The 26,408-nt window shown below is 45.6% G+C and overlaps 1 protein-coding gene across 4 annotated transcripts in view; it reads right to left on the bottom strand.

Annotated features, from left to right (window-relative positions):
- Nucleotides 1-26,408, bottom strand: part of ANKUB1 (ankyrin repeat and ubiquitin domain containing 1) — a 75,541-nt gene that overhangs the window by 11,945 nt on the left and 37,188 nt on the right. For 3 of the 4 annotated variants that reach the window (XM_070072667.2, XM_070072666.2, XM_089332173.1), the window contains 2 exons: nt 16,706-16,922; nt 2,655-2,769 (listed from right to left, as the gene is read on the bottom strand). In XM_070072667.2, the coding sequence (XP_069928768.1) occupies nt 2,655-2,769; nt 16,706-16,922 (332 nt within the window). The remainder of the gene's footprint in view (nt 1-2,654; nt 2,770-16,705; nt 16,923-26,408) is intronic. The other variant, XM_089332174.1, reaches the window with a different exon arrangement.

Below are 26,408 nucleotides of genomic sequence, written 5' to 3'. Positions count from 1 at the left end.
TTCAGAGAGATGAGAGTTAGGGATACCAATCTTCACAGGGTCCTGCCAGGTATTCTTTGGTGCACACTTGTGCAGGGGTGTCTGTGTTTTGTGCTGGTGGAGACAAGCCAGCCTGCTGTCATCTGAACTCCACCGCATATAACTGACCCTCCTGTCTCTGATTGTATGCTCACCAGCCCACCTTTTGATGTGTATGTGGCTTCCCACATACTTCCCTCCATGGAGAACATGCCCTGCCCAGAGCCTGTGGGTCTCTGAAAACTCCTGGCACTTAAATTGTAACTAATTCAAGTTATAAACCAATGCGCTGGCATTTGAATCACATATCAGTTTCTTTTGCAATTCATTATTGCGTGGCAGCATCAGTTTTCTCCCTCTGGGATAAAGAGCCCCTCCTAGATGGAGATGCCCCCTGAGCTCTCTGTGCAGCTGGGCAACTGTGCTTCCCCTTCACACATCCACGTTTCATTAATGGGTCCGTAAGTGCTTCATGTGACACTTCTGTGACTGAACTCCCCAAAACTTGCTCCTGTGATGGCACACCCTTCCTGGATGGGCAGAATTTCCTTCCACCCCTCGGTTCAAGCTGAGGGCCTGGACTTCATTTTTGCCTTCTTCTTCCTCTCCTTCTCACCCTCTACCTAATTTGTTACCTACAGGTTAACTAGGCTTCCTTATGTATCTTTTCATAGTCTGTCCTCTTAGCTTCACCTCTACTGCTATAAACCTAGTTCAAGCCACCACCTGTCTGCCTCCCTTGTCTTCCTGTGTGCCTCTGTTCCTCACACTGCAGGCAGAGCCATATTCTTACATGCATTACCCTTCTTGGCCCTTCCCTCCCTACAGTGTCTTTCCAACATCTGAAAGATAAAGGTCAGATTCTTTTACATTCTTCCACAGGCCTGTGTCAACTGTCTCTTCTTATTCTTCCAGCTGCTGGCTGCTACCTCTGCCACCTGCCACTCTTCTTTCAGTTCCTGCCATCTGTTTTTTGCCTGCAGGCCTTGGTATATATACTTCCATCTGTTTTGGAGCATCTTTCTTTCTTCTCCTTCCCACCTACCTGAGTAGCAATGCTTCAGGTCTCATCTTGACTTAAAGTTCCTTCTGAGGATGACTTACTCGGTAACTCTAGTTGGTTATCTGTATGGTGCATTCCTGTATCACCTGTTCTCTGAGCATAGCACTTTTTATGCTGCCAGGCCTAACACATCTTACATCCTGCTTACCATTCACCAAGCACCCTTCTAAGTTCTCTAATGTTATTAAGTCATATAATCTATAAAATAGTTTGACAAGGTAGATATTATTATTATTCACATCTTATAGAAGAGGAATTGGAGGTGCAGGATGTTTATATAATTTACCCAAGTTTACACAGCTAAACACTGAGGGAGAAGGACTTTGAACCCAAGCAGATGGGCACTGGAGTTTGTACTCCCAAACATTTTGCATTTCTGCTTCTCTAGGAATTGGCTCCTTGCTTTCGGTTTCTCCCACTGGACTATAAACTTGCTGAAAGCAGTTTACTGCTGTATTCCTAGAATCTCATACAGTACCTTGTAAGTGCTCAGTAAATACGTGTTGAATGGCTGGATAAATAAAAATAGCTTTCCAGGTCAATCATCTATATTCTCTGAACCCTTAGATTTATTTAAAGATTAAGTTGAATGTAGATGGTAAGCACACATGAGTGCTAAATCATCAGAATCCAATACCCATTTCTGCCCTTCCTAGCTGTAGAAGAGTGGGCAGGGGTCCTAATCTCCGTTTCTTCAACTTCAATGCAAGATTAAAAATTCAGTTTATATGATTGTTGTAAGTAGAACATGAGGTAATTAATTTAACAGTAAATGCTGCAAAGAAAATATTGAATAAATATGCTGCATTAGAAGTTATAATGCAGCACAGTTATTTCTTTGCATTTAGAACATAAAAAAGAGAATTATCACTATTCTAAATAGGAATTAATGTAAAATATTGGAGTATTTTATAATGTTGTAAAAACTACAATTTTAGTTGGTAGAGCTCCTGGTGGGTGTCTGGGCTTCTACGAAACCTAAATAAATCACCCACAAGGGGGCACTGTTCTAAAATACCACTGAATTAAACCCAAGGGTTAATGCAATTTAGGCATTTGAGAAGCTGATGTGATAATCCCACCTCACTGTGCTGTAATCCCCCCCACTTCCTTGCCCCAGCCAATGACCTTATGCTTCTTGTGTAGATGATTGTACTAAATTCAGCTTGGAAAGTAGCATGGGAGCCCTGGAAGAGCTGGCCAGTGATTTCAGGTAACCGGTTAGCAAGTGTCCTTGTTTTTAGAATAACTGAATTTGAAAGTGGCAAGGTACTTACTCTACTATGACAGGCTTTAAAGGGGTTTGTTAAAAGTCTGATGGCCAGGCTAAATCACCATTTCATTAGGTGATTTCTCAGGAAGGTCTACCTGAATAGTAGCCCATTACCAAGGCTGTCAGCCCTGCTGGCATCTCGCTCCAGCAAATATCTTGATGAAGACTTTTGACTGACACATGCCAAGGAGGACTGGCTTGGAGCAGCACCCAGTTGTATGGTGAACTTCACATCCATGGTACAATAATTTAGTTAAAAAAGTACTTAGATTAACGTGGCATTTGCTTCCTCTCCCATACTTGAGTACTGGTCCTTCTTTTGATAGATAGCGCTGGACTTTTAGTTTTTGTCCGAGGAGACAACCCATCAGAAATTCCTTCCATCCATCCCAGACGTCCAAGCGAAGTGTGGTGCCTGGGGATCAGAAGAGGCAGTTTATGGTTCCAACCCACCACTGCAGCTCTCCATCCATAAAACTTCTAATGACAGCTTCCCCAAGCAGAGCTAGATAAATGCAAAACAAAAAGCAACCTTGGAACTAGGAGATAGGGATGCTATTTTTAACCTTGGCTTTTATTGGCTTGCAAAAGCTGCTTAGCTTCTGTGCCCTGCCCTTTTCTCATCTGTTGAGTGCTTGCATATAGTATTGAAATGCTCTTTGAAGCTATCTTAAAACAATCCTGTGGATGTTGATTTAATGCTGATATATGTATTATGAAGGAAGCTAGAGGCATTATGTTGGAAGAGGGAACCAAGGAGATGGTGGCAGGGCAAATGGCCTTCTTGGGCTCTCGGATTATTAGTGGGCTGTGAGGGAGCTGAATGGTGCTTGCCAGTTAATCCTTCATGAAACAGGGGCTTTTCTGTGTTGTGAATGTAAAAACCTAAGCCCTCACTGCTGACAAACTGATCCTTCACTCCTCAGAAGTCCAGCCTTGCCTGGCTTCTGTGACACCACATTCCTCTGTCCATGGGCTGCTGTTTTCTGGCATTGTTTCCCCAACCTTCTGCTCTGCTCTCTGCACACTCCTGGGATGAAACTCAAACCCTCCCTATCTGGCCCACTCAGCCTCTCTCGTCCCTCTCCACTCTGCCTCACTCACTCTGTTCTGGCCACCTTGACTTTTCATTTGTCCTTCAGACACACCAAGTCCATTCCCAACTCAGGACCTAGTGACTTACTGGTTCTTTCCCTTGAAAGGGCCTACGTCTAGGTTTTTGCAAAGCTGTATCCTCTTTATTCAGCTTTAGATTCAAACATCATGTCTTTGCAGAGGACACTTCTGGGCCACCATAGCTAGGCATTCTCTGCTGCCACCACCTATCCACCTTTGTCACTATACCCCATGGCCTTATTTTTACTTCTTCATAGCCCCTATCATTAGCATTTGAAATCATTTTACTTGTTTGGAGATTTTTCCCCTGTCCCCATTAAAAAAGTTCCCTCAGGACTTGCCACAAAGCCTGGCACATGGCCAGTGGCCACTGATTTACCATGGGGAATCTCAGCTAGTGGCTCCATTGACCACCCATGCGCCACTTACTCCTAAGTCCAAATCTCTAGGCCAGGCCTCTGCTCTGCTGGGGGTATGAGGGACTGCACTACAGCCCATTATTCTAAAAGACCACTCACCATCATGTACCCCCAGCCTGCTCTGCCCCCTTGCTGTTTGTCTCAGGTTGTGGCACCTCTGTCTTTCCTGCTACCTACGCTAGGTGTTGGGAGTTGCTCTTCATTGCTCCCCTTTTGTCAGACCCTACATCTAAACAAACGGTGTAGACCCAGCAAGTTTACCTCATGTGGATTTGCAGACTCTGTTTCCGTGCCTCTGTCTTGACTAGTCCTACCTTGTCTCTGGCCTAGTTCACCTCTCACTTAAATCTGCTTTGAGAAATTCTTAACAGCCTCTCTGTCTTTATTGGGTCTCTGCTAAAATGTTGTCTCCTTTTCTAACCAACTATCCTAAAGTAGCCTTCCCTCCCCTTACTGCCTCGGTCTTATTGCCTTACGCTTCCTTTCACTTCATAGTCTATCTCTTTTTAAACGTTTATTTGCTTGAAGGTACTTAAAAAAAGATTTATTTGGGGCTGGCACCGAGGTGCAGTAGGTTAATCCTCTGCCTGTGGCACTGGCATCCCATATGGTGCCAGTTCTAGTCCCAGCTGCCCCTCTTCCAATCCAGCTCTCTGCTATGGCCTGGGAAAGCAGTAGAAGATGGCCCAAGTCCTTGGGCCCCTGAACCCATGTGGGAGACCTAGAAGAAGCTCCTGGCTCCTGGCTTCGGATTGGCACAGCTCCAGCCGTTGTGGCCATTTGTGGAGTGAACCAACGGAAGGAAGAACTTTCTCTCTGTCTCTCCCTCTCACTGTCTGTAATTCTACCTCTCAAATAAATAAAAGAAATCTTTAAAAAAATGAAAAAATAAAAAAGATTTATTTTTTTGAAAGGCAGAGTTAGAGAGAGAGAGAGAGGGAGAGAGAGAGAGAGAGAGAGATCTTTCATCAACTGGTTTGCTCCCCAACTGGCTGCAGGCCTGGGCTGGGCCAGGCCAAGCCAGGAGCCAGGAGTTTCATCCAGGTTTGCCACATGGGTACAAGGGCCCAAGCACTTGGACTGTCTTCCTCTGCTTTCCCAGGCACGTTAGCAGGGAGCTGGATCAGAAGTGGAGCAGCCACAATACAAACTGGCACCTGTATGGGGTGCTGGCACTATAGGTGGTGGCTTAACCCTCCATGCTGCAGCGATGGCCCCTGCTTGAAGATTCTTGCCTCTGCCACTGAGTAGCATGCTTCAGGAGACTGGGGATGTTGTCACTGTGCCCCCTCTCCTTTGTGGGGCTAGCTCATGGTGGATGCTCAGTAAAAATTTGTTGAATGATGTCTTGTCCAGCTCCTCAATCCCCCACTGACCACGTACTGCTCTCCTAACTCAGCAGCCTGGCTTGAATTTCTGCATGCACACCAAGCTGTCTCTGGCCTGGGGGACCTCTCTTGGTGGCCATTCTTTCTGAACTCTTCTGACCCCTTCCCTACATTCTCCAATTCAGATTATGCTGCGACCCTGGCATCACTTTCTCCGTAAAGCCCTCCTTGATGACGCCTTCTCCTTACCTCCCCAAATAGGTTGAAGGGCTTCTCCTCAGCCTCCAATATATATTTTGAAACTCTATCATTGAACATACTTGCTGCTTTGGAATTGCTGGGTATACACACTAATGGAGAATTCTGAGCCCAAGAATCATGTCTAGTCTAGTCTTAGAGGCCTAGTTTTAATTATACCTTCGGGTTGCCATAGGTCCTCAATAAAATGGGATTTACTATACAGAAAGACAATGGCCAGACATGCATTAGGCACCATTCAAGGTGGGCCATTCCCCATCTTCCTCGGGAGCCCCAGGATATCTCTTTCTTGTGCTTTGTGTTGCTTTATATGTCTTCCTCCTGTGTCTTCTCCCTCTCTCTACTGACAGTTTGCCCCTGCTTATTTATGGTTCCTGTTCCAACTTTGGCATACATACAATATTGATTTGTGTGACTCAATCCTGCTTCATGATAACTTTCATTTTTTTTCCTTACCAATAACCAGCTTCATCTCTCTATGTTTCCCAATTACACCTCCTACAACTAAAATTAATTAATAATAATAATGACTAATGTAAGGGTGGAAAGGAATGATTAGCTTTCCTTACTCCTCACAAAGGTCATAGCTGAAACTCCCATTAACAAAAGGCAGGTTAATAAGAGAAAGGCATGACAAATTTATTTATTTATATGACACAGAGACTTTCAAAATGAAAACCTAGGGCTGGCATTGTGGTGCAGCAAGTTAAGCCTCTGCCTGTGAGTCCAGCATCCCATATGAGCGCCGATTTGAGTCCCACCTGCTCCACCTACCATTCAGCTCCCTGCCTATGAGCCTGGAAAAGTAGTGGAGGATGGCCCAAGTCCTTGGACGCCTGCACCATGTGGGAGACCCCGAAGAAGCTCCAGGCTACTAGCTTCAGTCTGGCCAGGCCTTGATCATTGCAGCCATTTGGAGAGTGAATGAGCAGGTGGAATATCTGTCTCTTTGTCTCTCCTCCTCTCTTTATAATTCTGCCTTTCAAATAAATAAAAAATAATTTAAAAAAAAAGAAATGAAAACCCAAAGACCCAGGATTAGGTTTGATGAATCATGGACAGCCATGTGAAATGTGATTGGACAAAAATAGTATTTTCTAATGGTAATAGATGGATGAAGGAAACCTAGCAAGGCCTCTTTGTGTGACATTCCTTCCTCCAAGGTGTAGAGCAGGACCCTCTGGATTGAGGGCTGATGAGTTACTATCAGGCAAAGTAGGTCAAAGCATTTCTTTACAGCCAGCTTCTACACAGAAAGGCAAGAGCAAATGAGAGTAATTTCCTAGGTTTTATGGCTTCCTCAGAGGAGAAATGTTCTAGTTTCAATGTCTCAACTTGAAGAAGAGAAACTCTGGTATCCATACATACTTCAGGTGAAAAGACAGAAGAACTGGAGAAGATCAAAGAGAATTTGCCCCAGAGACTCTCAGATCTCCTTCAGTCCAAAGTGCTCAGCATTCTAGAGTACCTTACTTTGTGGTGTTGTATTCTGAGCCCTAGCTGAGCATTTATTGTGCGCTTGCCATGTGCTCTACACTGTTCCAAGTGCTTGACATGAGTACACGAATGTCAAATTTGTGATAATCTTAAGTGCTGAATAGTATGTTTAAAAATATTTACTTATGCCGGTGCTGCAGCTCACTAGGCTAATCCTCCGCTTGTGGCACCAGCACCTCAGGTTCTAGTCCTGATTGGGGCGCCAGATTCTGTCTTGGTTGCTTCTCTTCCAGGCCAGCTCTCTGCTGTGGCCAGGGAGTGCAGTGGAGGATGGCCCAAGTGCTTGGGCCCTGCACCCGCATGGGAGACCAGGAGGAAGCACCTGGCACCTGGCTCATGGCTTCAGATCGCCGCAGCGCGCTGGCATTTGGGGGGTGAACCAGCAGAAGGAAGACCTTTCTCTCTGTCTCTCTCACTGTCTAACTCTGCATGTCAAAAAAATTTTGTTTTCATTTTATTTGAAAAGAGAGAGAGAGAAAGGAAGAAAGAGAGAGACATCTTCCATCCATGTGTTCACTTCTCAAACACCTACAACAGTTAGAACTAGGCCAGGCCAAAGCTAGGACCCTGGAACTCAATCCAGGTTGGGTCTCTTTCTTGGGTGGCAGGGACCTAACTATTTGAGCAATCATATGCTGCCTCCCAAGGTGTGCCTTAACAGGAAGCTGGATTGGAAGTGGAGTAGCTGGGGCTTGAACTAGGCACTCCTTTATGAGATGCAAGAATCCAAAGTAGCATCTTTTTAAAAAATATTTGAATTTCCTTGGAAGGCAGAGGACATAGAAAAAAGCAGAGAGAGAGAGAGAGAGAGAGAGAGAGAGAGAGAGAGATATGAATCTTCCACCCACTCACCCACTGTTTTGCTCCCCAAATGACTGCAATGGCTGGGGCTGGGCCAGGCTGAAGCCAAGAGACTAGAACTCCATTTGGGTCTCCCATGTAGGTGGAGGGGCCCAAATACGTGGATCATCTGCTGCTGCTTTGGCAGGCAAATTAGCAGGGAGCTGGATTGGAAGCAGAGCAGCCAGTTCTCAAACTGGTGCTCTGGTGTGGGACGCTGGTGTGACTGGTGGTGGCTTAACTTATGCACCATGATGCTGGAGCCCCAGAGTGGCATGTTAACTAAAGGCCTGCCCCAGAGTAGTATTTTTTTCCCCATCTGATGGCCGAGGAAACTGACGCATCATTAGCTTAAGTAACTTGCTCAGGGTTTATACACATAGTAAGTAGTGGGACCAGGGGTTGGATTTAGGCGTTTCGGTTCCTGCACCCTTCTTCCTATCTTCTGTGTTGCACTCATTTCCAAATAAGAATGCAATTGGCCCAGTGTGATAGTTGATACCCTTAGCGAGCCTATGCATTGACTGCCTCTGAATCAATGTGACAGCTTTGGTAATAAGAGCTGGGGTGTGTGTGTGTGTGTGTGTGTGTGTGTGAAAGAGAACTAGCAAGAGAGAGAAAGAGAGAGAGAGAGAGGGAGACAGAGAGACTCACATATCCTTAGATTCAGACACAGTAGGTCCACATAGATTCTTGGAGGAAGGAAGAAGGCAGGCAGGAAGGCAGGGAGACAGGAAGAAGAAGAAGGAGAGACGGAGGAGAGGTAGACCAGCTCGCCAGCTGACCTCATTAACTATTTGGAGCTATACAAAACTCCTAAACTGGCTGTGGTTTCCTAACATCAGTAGTCTCAGAGCCACAGAAGGGTGAAACTAAAATGTTAAAAGACCGGCCCACTCCGTTGTCCCCATTTATGGACTAGGAAACAGACCCAGAGAGATGGGCTCATTGCCTGAGGTTACTCAGCAAGCTAGAATAGAATTTGACTCGGAAAACATTCTCCTTTCACTTTCTTTGCTTTTTGCTCCCATTCTTTCCCTTCTTGCCTCCTGGACTTGCTTCTTTTAGGAGTCGAATCTTACTCACAAACATGTTTACTCACAGCCTGATCTGCGTGGCTGCACTCATCCCCGTAACCTGCCTTCACCCTCATGAACCTGGCCTGAGCTAGGAGAGTCCACTCTCCTTGCTGGACAATTACAGAATGAGTGTGTTCTGCAGAGACAAAGTGGTGGTTCTGCAGCTACTTTGTAGAAATGCCTTGATAGGGGCCGGCGCTGTGGCATAGTGAGTAAAGCTGCCGCCTGCGGTGCTGGCATCCCATATGGACGCCAGTACGAGTCCTGGTTGTTCCACTTCCACTCCAGCTCTCTGCTATGGCCTAGGAAAGCAGTGGAAGATGGCCCAAGACCTTGGGCCCATGTACCCTTGTGGGAAGACCTGGAGGAAGCTCCTGGCTCCTGGCTTCGGATTGGCGCAGCTCTGGCCGTTGTAGCCAACTGAGGAGTGAACTACCTAATGGAAGACCTCTCTCTGTCTTTCTCTGCCTCTCCTTCTCTCTCTGTTTAACTCTGACTTTCCAATAAAACAAATAAATCTTAAAAAAAAAAGAAATGCCTTGATAAAGATTTTCTCAAGTATGGATAATATTTGCCACACAGATTAAGTTTCTTTACAGTGCCTTACTGTACTTAACCCACTACACCACAGTGCTGGCCTGGACAGCGTTTTGCTATACTTAAACCTTCTTATAAAATGTTTAATTCTCATTAGCACTGGAAACAAAGGACTTTAAACACTGCTCCAAGTGTAGTAACTTGATCTTCTGACTTGAACAATTTGCTATGTTTTTGATTTATTGTGAAAATCACCCACAGATGATCAGTGAAAAGCAATAGCCTCTTCTTGCACTCCAACCTCATTGGTCCTCCAAAGCTGAGGGCATACAGCCTCCATTTAAGGAACATCCTGGCCCACAGGTTTAGGGAACAATTTCAATTGCAGAAGAGGAACTCCGTTAGCTCAGAGGTTTTGAGGGAAGTTGGCTTTCCTGTTCATTCTACTCAGATGTCCTGGTTACTTGCTCTATTTCTTCTGAATAGCCCCACAGTGTGTGCCATGTCATGAATCCCAGCTTAATACTTCACCTTCTTGGCTTCAAGACTAAAGTCCTATCTCTGAATTTCCTCCTCTGAACCCCAGTCTCCGGGGTCAGATTTCTGTTACATGTTGTCAGAGCCCAGCTGCACTAGTTTCCCATCTCTGGGCCATGCTTTCGTTCAGTTCTGGCTCACCGTCCAGGTCTTTGCTGGATGTTCTGGAGGGCCACCTCTGCTTTCCTTGGCCTTACCCATTGCCTGCTGCACACTCACTTGCTTATTCCGGGACTCCCACCGGCACAACTTGTTTGAAGCTAATTTCCTTTGGCTGGATGTCCACAGGTTTTTCCTGTCATTCCCTCGGTGGTTACTAGCCTCAAGGTCTCAGCTGTCTTCTTACTCAGTCTTCCTTAACTTCACTGGGGCACCTTCACCATTCTGTTTTAATTCCCTGTCTCTTGGCAAATTTACAAGTGTTAAAACTGTTGCTGCAGTTCCTCACAGTGAAGCAGCCCTCATTTCTCAAGGAACAAAGATAACAATGGATGGTTTTCTCTTAATGCTCAACTTTTGAAGATCCAGCAACTTTCTAAGCAAGTTAGCCAGCAGCACTTACTGGGTAACACTTTCATCCCTACCGGTTTGTAATGCCTTTCTTGTCACAGATGACATTCCTTCATAAGCTTAGGAAATTGATTTGAAAGTAGAAATTTACTTGAAAAATGCTATGTTTCTCCTGAAAATACAAGTCAAATCTATTACTGAAAAGAAAGTAAAACTAATGAGACTTAAGCTTGAGGTCCCCTCATTGCATGAGCCTTCTAATTTTCTATTTTTAATTTTGCATTCAGAGCTTCCCAAACCTGGATAACCTGGATCTGCCTTCTGTCTGCCTGTAAACCCATGTTTCATGCCCAGGCCACACAGGCAGGCAGGTGGGAGCAACAGTTGCCTATTCTAGGCAGTTGTCCTGCTTGTCTCTGTGAAGTTCCTGTCTCCCAGCTTTCTGGATTTCTCATTCATATCCCAGAGGTCAATATCTGCCTATCTGATTTAGACTTTTTCCTTCTGAATATGGAAAATATTTATCTGGTTTCCCCTTGTCTAAGGAAGCAAAATAAACATTGATCAGAACTTAAAGGGCATCAATAAAGACTTGGCAGTATCAGTTGTTGGAAAGAATCCAACTCTGGATGTATGATTACCATTTATTGGCAGTATGACCTTGAACAGGTCATGTAACTTTCCTGAGCCTCAGTTTTCTCATCAGTAAAGGAAATTAATATGGCACAGTTGGTCTCCATGGTCCTAAGAGCTGGTAGAAGGACGCTGGAGCCAGTCTAAATTTCAGGGGCTTAGTGGACTTGGCACCTGCAGTAGTTTCTCAGATATGATGAGCCCAGGGTGGTCATGAAATGTATCAACTGACATCACCCATAAAGAAAAATCATTCACTAATTCACTCATTTGTTTAGATATACTTTGTTCCAGAAAGGATTAATGTCTTTGTGATCATGTATAAAATATAGACAGAATAACAAACAGGTAAGCATATAGGTAAGCAAGTGGAAAGCAAAAGCTAAGGTGGAGAGACTTAAGAGCTAGACTTGGGGCTGAAATAAATCTGTGTGTGTGTATTGGACCTATGTGATGTGCTACTAAGTTTCAAGTCACAAAATCACAAATATTAGGATATGTTTAGATTCAGAGGTTTTTGGTAAGTCAGTCTTAAATGTTTCACCACAAAAAACTGCTTTATCCCCTCATTTTTTATCTCCTTAATCCCTGTAATCTTTCTGTCTCCAACTACTTTGTTAAAACTATTCTCTCTGAGCTCACCAATGACCTTTAAGCCAAATCAAAAGTTTTTTTCTCAGGATTGTTTTTGTCCTTTTTTCAGCAACAGTTGTTCCTTTATCATCTGTTAATAATATTCATACAAAGTCCCGGTTCTCCTCCTGTCTCTGGCAGCGTTTGTGTCTAATTTTCTGGCTCTTCCTCTGTCTGCTTGCCCAGAACTCAGAGCGTCCTGACTACAGGCTTTTGACCCTTCATGCTTCCTCTGTATATATATTTATTCTCTAGGGAGAGCCCCTGTACAGGGCTTGACCCCTGTGTGGGCAGGATGCCTACATAAATATCTCCCAACCCAATCCATCACACAAGCCCTCACTCCATGCTTGTCTCGGAGAGAATTGGAAGATGTGGGTTGTTCTTACAGCTTTGTTCCTAATGATAAACTGAGTAACTTAAAAAAGAGGGGTGGGTGGGCATTTGGCCTGGTGGTTAAACCATTGATTGAGATGGGTTACATCTCATTTTAGAGCTCCTGGGTTCTAGTCCTAGCTCTGTTCCTGAGTACAGCTTCCTGCTGATGTATATCCTGGGAAGTAGCAGGTGAAGGCTCAAAGTGGTTAGGTCCCTGCCACCCATATGGGAGACCTGATTTAAGTTCCAGGATTTAAGCTTCAGCTTGGACCGGACCAGCCCCGGCCGCTGCAGGCATTTAGGGAGAGAGAGAGAGAGAGAGAAGAAAAGACCCCAAAACATAAATACTCTCTAATCCAAAGCATTACTCTTTTCCCCAATTCCCTTCCCCTGTTCTAGCAGATCTGTCTTTTTGTCTTTTCCACTGCTGGTGAAAATAGTTGATACTACATTCTAGTTAGCTCACCACTCTTCCTTTAGCCTCTCCTCTCCCCTTTCTGTATTTCGTACCGCTTAGCTACTAGATGACAGTTCTCTTCCAGGATGTACGTGGACCTGGTTGCAGCTGCATGTCTCAAACTGCTTCCACCAGTGCGGCCTGTGCTTTCGGCAAGGCTCCTCCTCCTCTCTGTTCCTTCCTGGGATAAGTCCGTGTTCATGAGCCCATGGCTTCTGTTTTTCTCCTGTTCCGGAATCCTGGAATGTCTTCCACTCCTCCTCTCAAATCATCCAGAATTCCTGCAGGATGCTTTCCCTTGAGCTCTGCAGCTTGACTGAGCTGGCTTATTGAATTGTAACTGAGAATATGAGCCCCACTTCTGCCACTTTATTGTAAATGCCTGGAGGGCAGAGGCAGCTTTATATTTCTGTATAAGCAAGTATGTACACTGACTGAACTACTTCGATCTTTGGTTTTCAACCTAGATTTAACCGCAACTCCAAAACCTTCCTTTTTCCACTGCTTTTAGAGAAGGGGGTTAAAATTTACCTCTTGATAGCAGCAAGGATTCCTCACTAAGTAGAAAGAGGAGACCAGAGAAGTGATCCAAGATCCTTAAGCCTCTGGTTTAAACAAACGTGGGCTGGCTGCTTCCAGCAAGCTAGCTCAGCTTGATTGAAGGGCATGAAGCAGGTCAAAGACGCTCCCTCCCTCCCCTTTGAGGGCCTGCTTTCCTTGCTTTGGCGTTGATTTCCTGCATTCTCATGGTGGCCAAAGCAGCCTACCTAGCTCATGCGTGGGCCCTTCGTTTTATGTGAAAACTCTCATTCCCTAATGTTCCCACTGTCAGAAAATCATTTTAAGGGGTTGGTGGGTTTTGCTTGAAACACCTTGAGCAAGTCATTTAACCATTCAGATACTTTTTTTCTTTTAATCTGTAAAAGGTTTGGGCCAAGCTATCACTAAATTTTCTTTCAGCTCTAAAGTGTCATGTCTGAGCAGGACAGGCCTGAAGATCAGTCGTCCTGAGTTGACTCTGCTTTGTTTTGATCGTCTGGTAGCTTGTTAGACAACTAGATTATTGGTTGCTTAGGGACAAATGCCACTGTGTGTCCTTCCTCATATAGGCTCCTATGCTGTTCCAGGCAGGGCCCAGCTTCCGGCAAGCCTGCAAAACAGCGGTGCCTATTACAGGGAAGTGCTCTGGGGAGAAATCCTAGAACTTCTCTTCTAATCCAAATCAGGGACAATAATCAATGACAAGCTTTTGAGGACTCAATTTAAAATAACATGAAAGAATTCTGTGAATGTGATAGAAGTGTATGTCAATAAATGCAAATTTAGTGGTTATAAAAAGCTGAACTACTTACACATGCCTTCAAAGCCCTGTGTGTAAGTTGGGAGTACTCAAATCCCACTGCAGCCAATGCTGCAGGACAGAATTACCCAAAGGTGCTCTGACTGCCAGCAAGGACTCATTCACCTCAAGCAGTAATCTGTTCACACTGTGGGTGAAACAAGCCTGGCAGTTGGTCAGATATGAGTTTGTCTTGCAGAGGTTTGGCTACAGCATGACAAGACAAGGAAGTACAGTATTTAAAGAGAGGTTGTGATCTACCAGGGAAAATGCCAATCACTAAGGCAGCTTTTCAACCAGCAAATGCATCTAAATCTAAAAAATTGTTTCAATATAACTGGCAACATTTTTTTTTATTTGACAGGTAGAGTCATAGACAATGAGAGAGACAGAGGAAAGGTCTTCTTCTGTTGGTTCACTCCCCAAATGGCCGCTACGGCCGGTGCTGTGCCGAGCCGAAGCCAGGAGGCAGGTGCTTCCTCCTGGTCTCCCGTGCGGGTGCAGGAGCCCAAACACTTGGGCCATCCTCCAGTGCCTTCCCAGGCCACAGCAGAGAGCTGGACTAGAAGAGGAGCAACCAGGACTAGAACGCGGTGCCCATATGGGATGCCGGCACCGCAGGCGGAGGATTAACCAAGTGAGCCATGGCGCCGGCCCCTAACTGGCAGCATTTTAAGATGTGATTGCAGCTGGCGCCGGGGCTCACTAGGCTAATCCTCCACCTTGCAGCGCCGGCACACCGGGTTCTAGTCCTGGTCGGGGAGTCGGAATCTGTCCCAGCTCTCTGCTGTGGCCAGGGAGTGCAGTGGAGGATGGCCCAAGTCCTTGGGCCCTGCACCCCATGGGAGACCAGGAGAAGCACCTGGCTCCTGCCATCGGATCAGTGCGGTGTGCCGGCCTCAGCGCGCCGACCGCGGCGTCCATTGGAGGGTGAACCAACGGCAAAAAGAAAGACCTTTCTCTCTGTCTTTCTCTCTCACTGTCCACTCTGCCTGTCAAAAAAAAAAAAAAAAAAAAAAAGATGTGATTGCACAGGAGGGTTCAGAACAGTGTGTATCATATGCTATCATTTGCATTAAGAAGGAGAAAGAGAATATGTACTTGAACTTACTTCTATATATGCATGAAATATGTTTTGAAAATGATAAACTGATGTATGTTTTGCTCTTTCATCTGGAAGATATTAGTAAATCTTGCTTTGAGAATGAAACTTGACAGACTTTTTTTTTTTAAAGTGATGTGAGTTATCTCTTTCTCTCTCTTGAAGATTTATGTATTTATTTGAAAAGCAGAGTTACAGAAAGGCAGAGGCAGCAGAGATAGAGAGGTCTTCCATCGTCTGGTTCACTCCCCAAATAGCTGAAATGGCTGGAGCTGTGCCAATCCAAAACCAGGAGCCAGGAGCTTCTTCAGAGTCTCCCAAATGGGTGCAGTGTCCTAAGCACTTAGGCCATCTTCCGCTGCTTTCCCAGATGCATTAGCAGGAGCTAGATTGGAAGTAGAGCAGCCAGGACTTGACCCAGTGCCCATATGGGATGCCAGCACTGCAGGCGCAGCTTAACCCACTAAGCCACAGTACTCTCCTTGAGACTTCTTATTTCTTAGTCTATAGGCTCAGAGCTAAGAGACAAGTGTTGGCAGGTTATAGGCACTCTATACTGACATGAAATAAGCTTAGAAACAACTCCTGCATGTGTTGCAACTCAATTTAGAAATACTCTGGATTCTAAATCTTCTTAATGCCATCAGTTACCTGTGGAGGGGGAGATGAGTACTTAGAGGGCCAGAAGGAGGGGGACTTACACTGCACATCCTTTTACACTTCTTTTTTTTTTCTAAAGAGTTATTTTATTTATTTGAAAGACAGAGTTAGAGGAGAGGGCGTATCATTGTATTCTTAGAATTTCATTATAAACTACATTGAATATGTTCTCTTTGTATTAATATCATATTAACATGAGAATTGAGGAGAATCGTGTTGCAGAAATTATGCATTTGCTGTGACCCTGAGAATCTAATGTATTAGTAAATTCTTTAAAAAAAATAAGACACTTCCTGGAATCCGCATTCGTTGTCAGGGTGCCTGAGTTTGAGTCCTTGCTCTGTTCCCGATGCCCACTCCTGTTAATGCATATCTTGGGAAGCAGCAGGTGATGGTGCAAGTGTTTAGGTGCCAAGGCCGGCGCCGCAGCTCACTAGGCTAATCCTCCACTTTGCGGCGCCGGCACACCAGGTTCTAGTCCCGGTCGGGGCGCTGGATTCTGTCCCGGTTGCCCCTCTTCCAGGCCAGCTCTCTGCTGTGGCCAGGGAGTGCAGTGGAGGATGGGCCAAGTGCTTGGGCCCTGCACCCCATGGGAGACCAGGATAAGTACCTGGCTCCTGCCATCGGATCAGCGCGGTGCACTGGCCGCAGCGTGCCTGCCATGGCGGCCATTGGAGGGTGAACCAACGGCAAAGGAAGACCTTTCTCTCTGTCTTTCTCTCTCACTGTCCACTCTGCCTGTCAAAAAAAAAAAAAAAAAAAGTGCATAAAAAAAAAGTGTTTAGGTGCCTGCCACTCATGCAGGAGACTGAGACTGAACTCAGCTCCTGGCTTCAACCCCAGCCCAGCTCCAGCCATTGCACATCATTTTGGGAGTGAACCAGAGGATGGGAGGTATTTTCTCTCTCTCTCTCTCTCTCTCTCTCTCTCTCTCTCTCCCCTTTTGCCTTGCAAATGAAATACATTGAGGAAAAACAGATGGGTTATCAGACACCCCTAGTGCTGAGTATCCCATGTGTGGGCTGTACCGATGTCAGTCTGGTAGTCCCTGAGGGAGTTGCAGTCATACATCTCTACTCGCTCTGGGGTCCGGAGACAGTAGACACTCACAGGGAAGCCACATTTCAGAGTGACCAGTGTTCTCAGATCAGATACTTTTTTACCAAGAAGGGAAATGTTCTCCATTATTGCCATTGTCTCTTGGGTTACAGCATTGAACACGTAGAGAGTAGGCTTTTCTTCTTCCTAAAGGGAGAAAAAAGGAAGGAATTCATTGGCTGGAGGTTGCACTGAGGGACAGATGTTTCAGAGGGTGACATGGGTGTGAAGGGTGAAAGCAAAGGTCAGTTCAGGGCTGTGACTTCTGATCTGAGGCTTGTTCTTCTGCCCTGGGGATACGAGCAAGGTCCCCTGCTTTTAGTGACGTGGGGATGTGGCAGGGATTTGAAACTTTCTTACTCTGTAGTCTGCAGGCCAAGATGCCCAAGAGGAGTGTTGACGGTATATATATCCACACTGTATTTATGGAGGTGTTAGAAAGCACTTCTCCGCTGTGCTGCACCTTAACCTGGAATACCTTGGATTCTAAGTCATCTATCAGTTTTTTTAAAAAATCCTTTCTGGGTGGTTACCTGGGAGGGAGTTTCTGTTTATCATTGTAGCTCTTCACTATCTGTATGGTTTGATTAAAAAAAATACAATAACCGGCCGGCGCCGTGGCTCAATAGGCTAATCCTCCACCTTGCGGCGCCGGCACACCGGGTTCTAGTCCCGGTCGGGGCGCCGGATTCTGTCCCGGTTGCCCCTCTTCCAGGCCAGCTCTCTGCTATGGCCAGGGAGTGCAGTGGAGGATGGCCCAGGTGCTTGGGCCCTGCACCCCATGGGAGACCAGGAAAAGCACCTGGCTCCTGGCTCCTGCCATCGGATCAGCGCGGTGCGCCGGCTGCAGCGGCGGCCATTGGAGGGTGATCCAACGGCAAAGGAAGACCTTTCTCTCTGTCTCTCTCTCTCACTGTCCACTCTGCCTGTCAAAAAAATAAATAAATAAATAAAAAAATTAAAAAAAAATACAATAACCACATGTACTTACTTTTACTATTTAAAAGGGGAAATACTAAACACAAGTTTTTTTTTTAAAGGTTTTTTGTTCCTTTTATTTTGCAGTCTAAATAGGAAGGCACATGGAACAGGGATGTTTGAAGTAAAGAGGAAAAGTTTGAGGAAATACAGATCCTCCCGTTAGCAACAGTTTAATCAAGCCAAACCCAAACTAAAACACAGGGGCTGGTGTGGTGGCGTAACAGGTTGAACCACCGCTTGTGACATTGGAATCTCATATGGGCACTAGTCCTGGCTGCTCCACTTCCCATCCCACTCCCTGCTAATGGCCTGGGAAAAGCAGTGGAAGATGGCCCAAGTGCTTGGGCTCCTGCCACCACATGGAGACCCTAATTAAGCTTCTGGCTCCTGGCTTTGTCTTGGTTTTACTCTGGCCACTACAGCCATCTGGGGAGTGATCTCTCTGTGTCTCTCCTTCTCTCTCTTTAACTCTGCCTTTCAGGCAAATAAATTAAATCTTTCAAACACACACACACACACACACACACACAGAGCACATGGGAGAAAGGGGAAGGAAGTGGGGAGGAAAGTTGGTTAACATTGCCATTTTTTTTTTTTTTTTGACAGGCAGAGTGGACAGTGAGAGAGAGAGACAGAGAGAGAAAGGTCTTCCTTTGCCGTTGGTTCACCCTCCAATGGCCGCCGCTGCAGCCGGCGCACCGCGCTGATCCGATGGCAGGAGCCAGGAGCCAGGTGCTTTTCCTGGTCTCCCATGGGGTGCAGGGCCCAAGCACCTGGGCCATCCTCCACTGCACTCCCTGGCCATAGCAGAGAGCTGGCCTGGAAGAGGGGCAACCGGGACAGAATCCGGCGCCCCGACCGGGACTAGAACCCGGTGTGCCGGCGCCGCAAGGTGGAGGATTAGCCTATTGAGCCACGGCGCCGGCCCAACATTGCCATTTTTCTAACAAAAAATGAAACTGGCTTTACTTCCTCTTTTTGCAGATTCAGGACAATAATATTTTTCTTCAATGGCCCATTGTTGGCCTGTGTGTCAATGTCAGTGTGCAGTGCCCCCTGAATGCCCCAGGGCTGCAGGCTCTCACAAGCTGGCCTGCAAATTCTCCCTGGGCCCTCCAGGCAGCCGCTGCTGTCTTGCCCCTCTGTTGTTCCCATTCCCACTTTCTCTCATCAGGATTCCTGATTCCTCCAGGGTCCCCACCCAGTTGCAGATTTAACAAACATTCAGTTCATTGCCACAAGATAACACAGAATTGTTGACAAAGCTGTTGAGGAGAGGTGATGAGATTCAGACCTGCAATGTCTAGGGCCCATTTCTTGACTCAAATCATTGGGAGCCGGTGCTGTGGCTCAGCAAGTTAAAGCCCCAGCCTTTAGTGCCTGCATCCCACATGGGCGGCGGTTTGAGACCCAGCTGCTCCATTTCCCATCCAGCTCTCTGCTATGGCCTGGGAAAAAATGGCCCAAGTCTTTGGGCCCCTGAACCCACGTGGGAGACCCAGAAGAAGCTTCAGGCTCCTGGCTTCAGATCAGCTCAGCTCTGGCCGTTGCAGTCCTTTGGGGAGTGAACCAGCCCATGAAAGACCTCTCTCTCTCTGGCTCTACCTCTCTCTATACCTCTGTTTTTCAAATAAATAAAATACATCTTAAAAGAACAAGCAAGCAAAAACAAAAACCAAAAATGACTGGGAGAAAGCTCAGTCCCTCTTTAGCTGCAGGTAAAGCCAGCCCAGCAAGCTATGCTCTTCACTGAATCTAAAGTACATAGAGTGATTTTTCATTGTTATTTCTCAGAAACTCACTCAATAACAAAAGAATACAGAATTTTCCTTTCACCATATTCATGATTTCTTATGGTTCAATGAGGTCAGTGTCTGTTCAAGTTAATCCTTGTAATAATTATGGGCAGGCAAAAATTCCTGAAAGCTGGATAAAAAGGTAGTGAGAAACAGAGAAAAAAATTTCTTTTATATAATAGCTGTTCTTATTTCTTTAAGACCCCTCTGATGGTTCACTCCCCAGATGGCTGCAACGGCCAGAGCAGTGCCAATCTGAAGCCAGGAGCCAGGAGCTTCTTCCTGGTCTCCCACCTGGGTGCAGGGGCCCAAGAACTTGGGCCATCTTGTACTGCTTTCCCAGGCCATAGCAGAGAGCTGGATTGGAAGTGGAGCAGCCATGTCTCGAACTGGCACCCATATGGGATGTTGGCACTTCAGGCCAGGGTGTTAACCCCCTGCGCCACAGCGCCAGCCCTGAAATTTGTATTCCTTAAATAAAAGGTTTCCCTGCATGGAAGAGGGTAGTCGTTTGGTGCAGTACCTTAACTTACCACTTGTGATGCCTGCATCTCATATTGGAGTGCCTGGTTAAAGTCCTGGCTACTCCAATCCCAACCAGTTTCCTCCCAGTGCACATCCTAGAAGGCAGAAGATGATGGCTCAAGTACTGGGGTCCCTGCCACCACATGGGAGACCTGGATGGAGTCCTAGGATCCTGGCTTTGGCCTAGCCTAACCCTGGTCATTGCAGGAATTTGGAGAGTGAACCAGCAAATGAAAGATTCATCTCTGTCACTCTGCCTTTCAAATAACTGAAAATAAATAAATAATGCTTTTTTAAAAAGTACATAAGAAATATTAATTATTAACAAAGCCAGGTTTTTAAATATCAATAAAATTACTGCTATAAAATCTTTTTTTTTCAGTTTCCAGAAACTTTTAAACATGTAAATAAATAATAAATGTTGCATGACATCTACAGCCCAAATAATTCATAATGTAACTGGAACATAGTTCTCATTGCACTATTTTCAACTCTACATATCCACCATTTTACAAAACTTGTCTTTGTGGGAAAATTTATTAGGAATTCTAATGAGGTTCACTGGTTGGAAACACTTTTTGGTTGCACTAGGAGGTTACAGATAGTTACTGATTAATAGCAACTTGCTAATTCACCTTATGCACATAGCTGATGGCATCTCCCTACCTTAATACCTACATGATATTCTTCCCCAAGCATTCTGAATCAATGAAGGCTGATAAGTTACACCCAGGTGTAAAATTACATTTTCTCCTTTACAAACAAAGACACTGAGATGCACACCAACTTTTCAATAAAAACAAGTACATTCTACTATTTCATGAGAATAATTCTACTTTTGCTTTCAAAAAACAGATGCAAACTCCCTGTAAGTACATATATTAACATTAACAATAGGGGTCGGCACTGTGGCGCAGTGGGTTAATGCCCCGGCCTGAAGCACCAGCATCCCATATGGGTGCTGGTTCGAGTCCCGGCTACTCCACTTCCTATCCAGCTCTCTGCTATGGCCTGGGATAGCAGTAGAAGATGGCCAAAGTCCTCAGGCCCCTGCACCCACATGGGAGACCCAGAAGAAGCTCCTGGCTCCTGATCAGCACAGCTCCGGCTGTTGCGGCCAATTGGGGAGTGAACCATCAGATGGAAGACCTCTCTCTCTCTCTCTGCCTCTCCTTTCTCTGGGTAACTCTTACTTACAAATAAATAAAAATAAATCTTTAAAAAAACAATAACAATGAAACAGGAAAAGTTAAAGCGATTTGAAACAAAGCAGAAGTTGGCATATGTCTTGAACGCTACTGTACTTTTTTATCAAGTTCTGCTTTTTTTTTTTTTTTATATTTTGCTGTTTTGGAGTTGTAGCACCAAATGAACAGGAACTTGCACCAGCTATTCCAGAGTGAACAAGAAGGAGAAGCAATGTTTGTTTTTGTTAAAGTGAATGAATTCCAGTTGAGATGTCTTAATAAATTTCTCCTCCTATACCATCATCATCTTGGAGAATTTATACTTGCAATCTGGGACGCTTAACTGAAAAACCTTTCTTCACCAAACTCTTTCTATACTGTTCACTATGGCTCATCTTAGAAAGATAGCCATTTTTTAGAAGTGTGTTTTCATTTGTAAGTTGTGCATTAATTTTTTTTTTTAGTTTGAAAGGCAGAGAGAGAGAGAGAGCGAGAGAGAGAGCAAGTGAGCTCCCATCTGCTGGTTCATTTCCTAATGCATGCAACTGCTGGGATTGGGTCGTGCTGAAGCCAGGAGCCAGGAATTCCTTCCAGGTCTCCCACATGTGTGGCAAGGTCCCAACTATCTGAGCCATTACCTGCTGCCTTCCAGGATGTGCAGCAGCAGGAGCTGAAAGAGGAAGCAGAGCCAGGGCTTGAACCCAGACACTCTGATATGGCATGTGGGCATCCCAAATGGCATCTCAACCACCACACCAAATGCTTACCCCTAAATTGCACATTTTTAAGAAACATGTTGGAGCCAGCACTGTGGCATAGTGGGTAAAGCTGCTGCCTGCAGTACTGGCATCCCGTATGGGCACTGGTTCAAGTCTTCGCTGCTGCACTTCTGATCCAGCTCTCTGCTATGGCCTGGGAAAGCAGTAGAAGATGGCCCAAGTCCTAGGGACCCTACACCCTCATGGGAGACCTGGAGGAAGCTTCTGGCTCCTGGCTTCGGATTGTCTCAGCTCTGGCTGTTGTGACCATTTGGGGAGTGAATCAGCGGATGGAAGGCTTCTTTCTTTCTCTCTATCTCTCCTCCTCTCTGTGTAACTCTGGCTTTCAAATGAATAAATAAATCTTAAAAAAAAAAAAGAAACTTATCTACTTTGTGTGTGTGTGTGTGTGTGTGTGTATAAACACCTATAGGAAGTGTAAAACAACATATGCAGCTCATGGACTTTGGTCTCTGTAAATTCACACTGTCTTTTAAAAGCTAAACTGTGCATCATTTTCCATCCGTTTTAGTCTTATCAATATAGTGTAAGTTTCAACTTCTCTGACAGACATCTAAGCAATGGCACTAAGATTAACACAATCTCTTACCAGAAAACAGCTTCTCACATTCCAAGGATATCAGAAGGGATTAACTGTGTTTTAGCCCAGCACTTGGTTGGTGGAAGTGTGGCTTTATAAGGAGGCAGGGAAACCAGAGGGAGTCTTAGGGAAGCTGAGCCGACCTCATACTCTAGAAGACTCAGCCTATGGGACAGTTGTCCCCTTTGCAGGAGAGCATGGATGGGTGACAAGGTGCTCCCAATGGGGCCTAATTGTCCCCCTCCACTTTGAATTCTAAGCCAGTCAGGCAGAGTAGCAAGGGACATGCAGTGCCCATGGCAGCGGCAGTTCTGAAGCTTCCAGCCCTGGCAGCAGTGTGTCTAGTGCCTGCTCCAGGGGTGCAGTGGTGGCTGCAGTAGCAGCCTTCCTGGGTTGGTTCTGAGTCATGATTTAGGTGTTGTTTCTGGCTGCATAATCTTAGAGCCAGATTCTCCAGTCTTCTTGGTAAGACTGTAAACTACCCTGGGGTCTACCCCAGGGTCTTTCAGTTTGTTTATTTCCTGCTTAAGTTACTCAGGTGTCGCTCCCCATCTTCGTGGAGGAACGACACAGGACCCTGCGCTGTTCTTTTGTCTGCTCGGCCCTCCCCGGGTTTGCTGCTGGTTCTTCCCGGGTTGGCTACCGTCCCTTCCACCTCCGTGGAAGGGCGGTTCCCCCTGCCACTTTCCCCACTTCCGCGGGGGAGCGGGGGAGCGGCACACCGCCGGCCGGCTCTCTCGGGGGCTGCTCAGATGTTCCTCAGGTGTTCCTGGTGCATGTTGGCTCTCTCCTCCTTTATAGTCCTCTTCCACCAATCCCAACTCTGCTACCCACACGCCGAGTACGCTGCTCTCCTCCAATCAGGAGCAGCTCCTACAGTTTATTGGTTGAACTGGAGGCAGCTGTGTAGAAGCTGTTTCCTCCTCTCCCAGCGCCATATTGTGGGAGAGCAGATGCATAGAATAAGTCTTAATTCCAGTAACTTAGTCTAGTCCGAGTTGCTCCCAGTTGCTCCCCACACTCAGGGTTTCTTTTCTTTCTTCTTTCTTTCTTTCTTTCTTTCTTTCTTTCTTTCTTTCTTTCTTTCTTTCTTTCTTTCTTTCTTTCTTTCTTTCTTTCTTTCTCTTTCTTTCTTTCTTTTTCTTTCTTTCTTTCTTTCTTTCTTTCTTTCTTTCTTTCTTTCTTTCTTTCTTTCTTTCTTTCTTTTTTTTGACAGGCAGAGTGGACAGTGAGAGAGAGAGACAGAGAGAAAGGTCTTCCTTTGCCTCTGGTTCACCTTCCAATAGCCGCTGCGGCCGGCGCACCGTGCTGATCCGATGGCAGGAGCCAGGTGCTTCTCCTGGTCTCCCATGGGGTGCAGGGCCCAAGCACTTGGGCCATCCTCCACTGCACTCCCTGGCCACAGCAGAGAGCTGGCCTGGAAGAGGGGCAACCGGGACAGAATCCAGCGCCCTGACCAGGACTAGAACCCGGTGTGCTGGCGCCACAAGTCGGAGGATTAGCCTTTTGAGCCACGGTGCTGGCCTGAAATGCATCTCAGTACCTTGCTGTGATGTTTCCAATTATAACCACATACCTTCTTGTTCATTTTCATTCTATGTCCCTCAAGGCCTTTATCAATTCATCCATTTAGCACATATTTATGTAGAGTCTGTTGTATGTTGGGTATTGGTTTAGGCACTGGTTGACAACAGCAAAACTCAAGCAGTACTGTCCTCAATATCTGGGTCAGGTGTTGTGGCACAGCATGTTAAATGCTACTTGTGACGCTGGCATCTCACATCAGAGTGTTGGTTTGAGGCCCAGATGCTCTGCTTCTGATCCAGCTCCCAGCTAATGTGCCTGGAAGGCAGCAGAAGATGGTCTGCCACCCATGTGGGATACCAGAATGGAGTAATTGGCTTCTGGATTTGGCCTGGCCCATACCTGCCTGTTGTGGCCATTTGGGGAGTGAACCAGTGGATGGAAGACCTCTCTCTCTCTCTGTCTCTCTACATCTCTCTCTTTCTCTCTCTCTCTCTGTCTTTCTCTGTCTCTGTCTCTCCCTCTCTCTGTTGCTCTGCCTTGGAAATAAATAAATATATTTTTAAAAAAGCAATATTATCTCTGCATGCTGGACAAAAATCTGGGTTTTTACAATGTCATAGACCATGGTTAATAGGAATGCAGTGACAGTAAGAGCATTGGCAGTGAACAGGCAGGACTGACATCTGTGCTGATGGAAGTTGGAGTTGCATGCCATAGAAAATATTTCTTATGGCCTCTGTAGGAGTTCTTTTTCAAAGATGGGAAAGTTAATGCAATATTCTTTCCTCACTACTCTTGTGTTACCCCCCTATTTGCTTTTCCAAATGTGCCTACATTACCACTAAAGAAAAGATATAAAAAGCATGGAAGGTGCTGTTTTAAAATTTATTTAAGGGTAGATTTTCTCTGCATTTATCTAATATCTTTCCTTCTTTTCATAGAAACAAAGCTACACAGATACATGAACAAAATAGGGAACTCAATTATCTTGGGTTTATTTCATTGCATTTATCTACTTGTACCTTTTCAAAAAGGAAAACTGCCTACCAGAGCCAAGTGTTTGAACTTTGTAAAAATTTTTGGTTTATATTATAATATTTCTAAGTTGTATCAAAATAAGGGGTGCTAGCTTTCTGAGATTCTCCGAAGGTAGAACTAACTTGCACGCAGTGACATAGTATGAAGAGGAAATGTACTGGTTAAATCTGGGGATATAATTATACTATAAGCAATGACATGATTTAAAAAACAGCTCTCGTTATCTGTGGTAGAGCAAACAACAGAGCAGGTATGACTGCATTCTTTGAGGTGTGGGATGTTTTAATGATCTATTTTAGTTGTTGTAAGCCCATTTTTTTTTTTTTTGGATAAATGCTAACTTTTATTTTCTCATTCTTGGTCTGAGTTGGTATCTGAGCTGTCCCAGACTTTTTTTTTTTAAATATTTATTTATTTATTTGAAAGTCAGAGTTACACAGAGAGGAGGAGAGATAGAGAGAAAGGTCTTCCATATGGTGGTTCATTCCCCAATTGGCTGCAATAGCCGGAGCTGCGCCAATCTGAAGCCAGGAGCCAGGAGCTTCATCCAAGTCTCCCATGTGAGTGTAGCGGCCCAAGGACTTGGGCCATCTTCTACTGCTTTCCCAGGCCATAGCAGAGAGCTGAATTGGAAATGGAGGAGCCAGGACTTGAACCAGTGCCCATATGGCATACTGGCACTGCAGACAGCAACTTTACCTGCTACGCCACAGCGTTGGCCCCATGTCCTAGACTTTTTAAAGACATCCTAGGAGAATATTAAAATGGAGATCAACTCTAAGTGTTGTTTCACAGAGGCATCTAGCCAACTTCCTGTTTATCCTGGGGCCTGAGATTAGGAGCCTTCACAGGGACCCACATAGAGCTGTCCAGTTGTAGCCTCTGTAAACCCATTTTTTTTTAAAGGTTTATTTGTTTATTTTGAAAGGGTTAGAGAGAGTGGGAGACAGAGAGAGGGAGATCTTTCATCTGTTTGTTCACTCCCCGGATAGCTGCAACCACCAGCACTGGGCTAGACTGAAGCCAGGAGACCAGAGCCTCTCCTGAGTCTCTCCAGGAGTTGGCAGGGGCCAATGCACTTTGGCCATCATCCGCTCCTTTCCCATGCCATTAGGTGGGAGTTGGATTGGAAGTGGAGCAGCCAGGACACGAAGAACCAGTGCTCATATGGGATGCCAGCATTTCAGGCAGCGGCTTAACTTGCTATGTTTGCCACACAC

Source organism: Oryctolagus cuniculus, chromosome 4 (assembly GCF_051225735.1).
Source record: "Oryctolagus cuniculus isolate XC-2025 breed Fujian yellow rabbit chromosome 4, ASM5122573v1, whole genome shotgun sequence".
NCBI lineage: Eukaryota > Metazoa > Chordata > Mammalia > Lagomorpha > Leporidae > Oryctolagus > Oryctolagus cuniculus.
The sequence above is the reverse complement of the archived record's forward strand: the minus strand, read 5'-3'. Positions and strand labels throughout refer to the sequence as shown.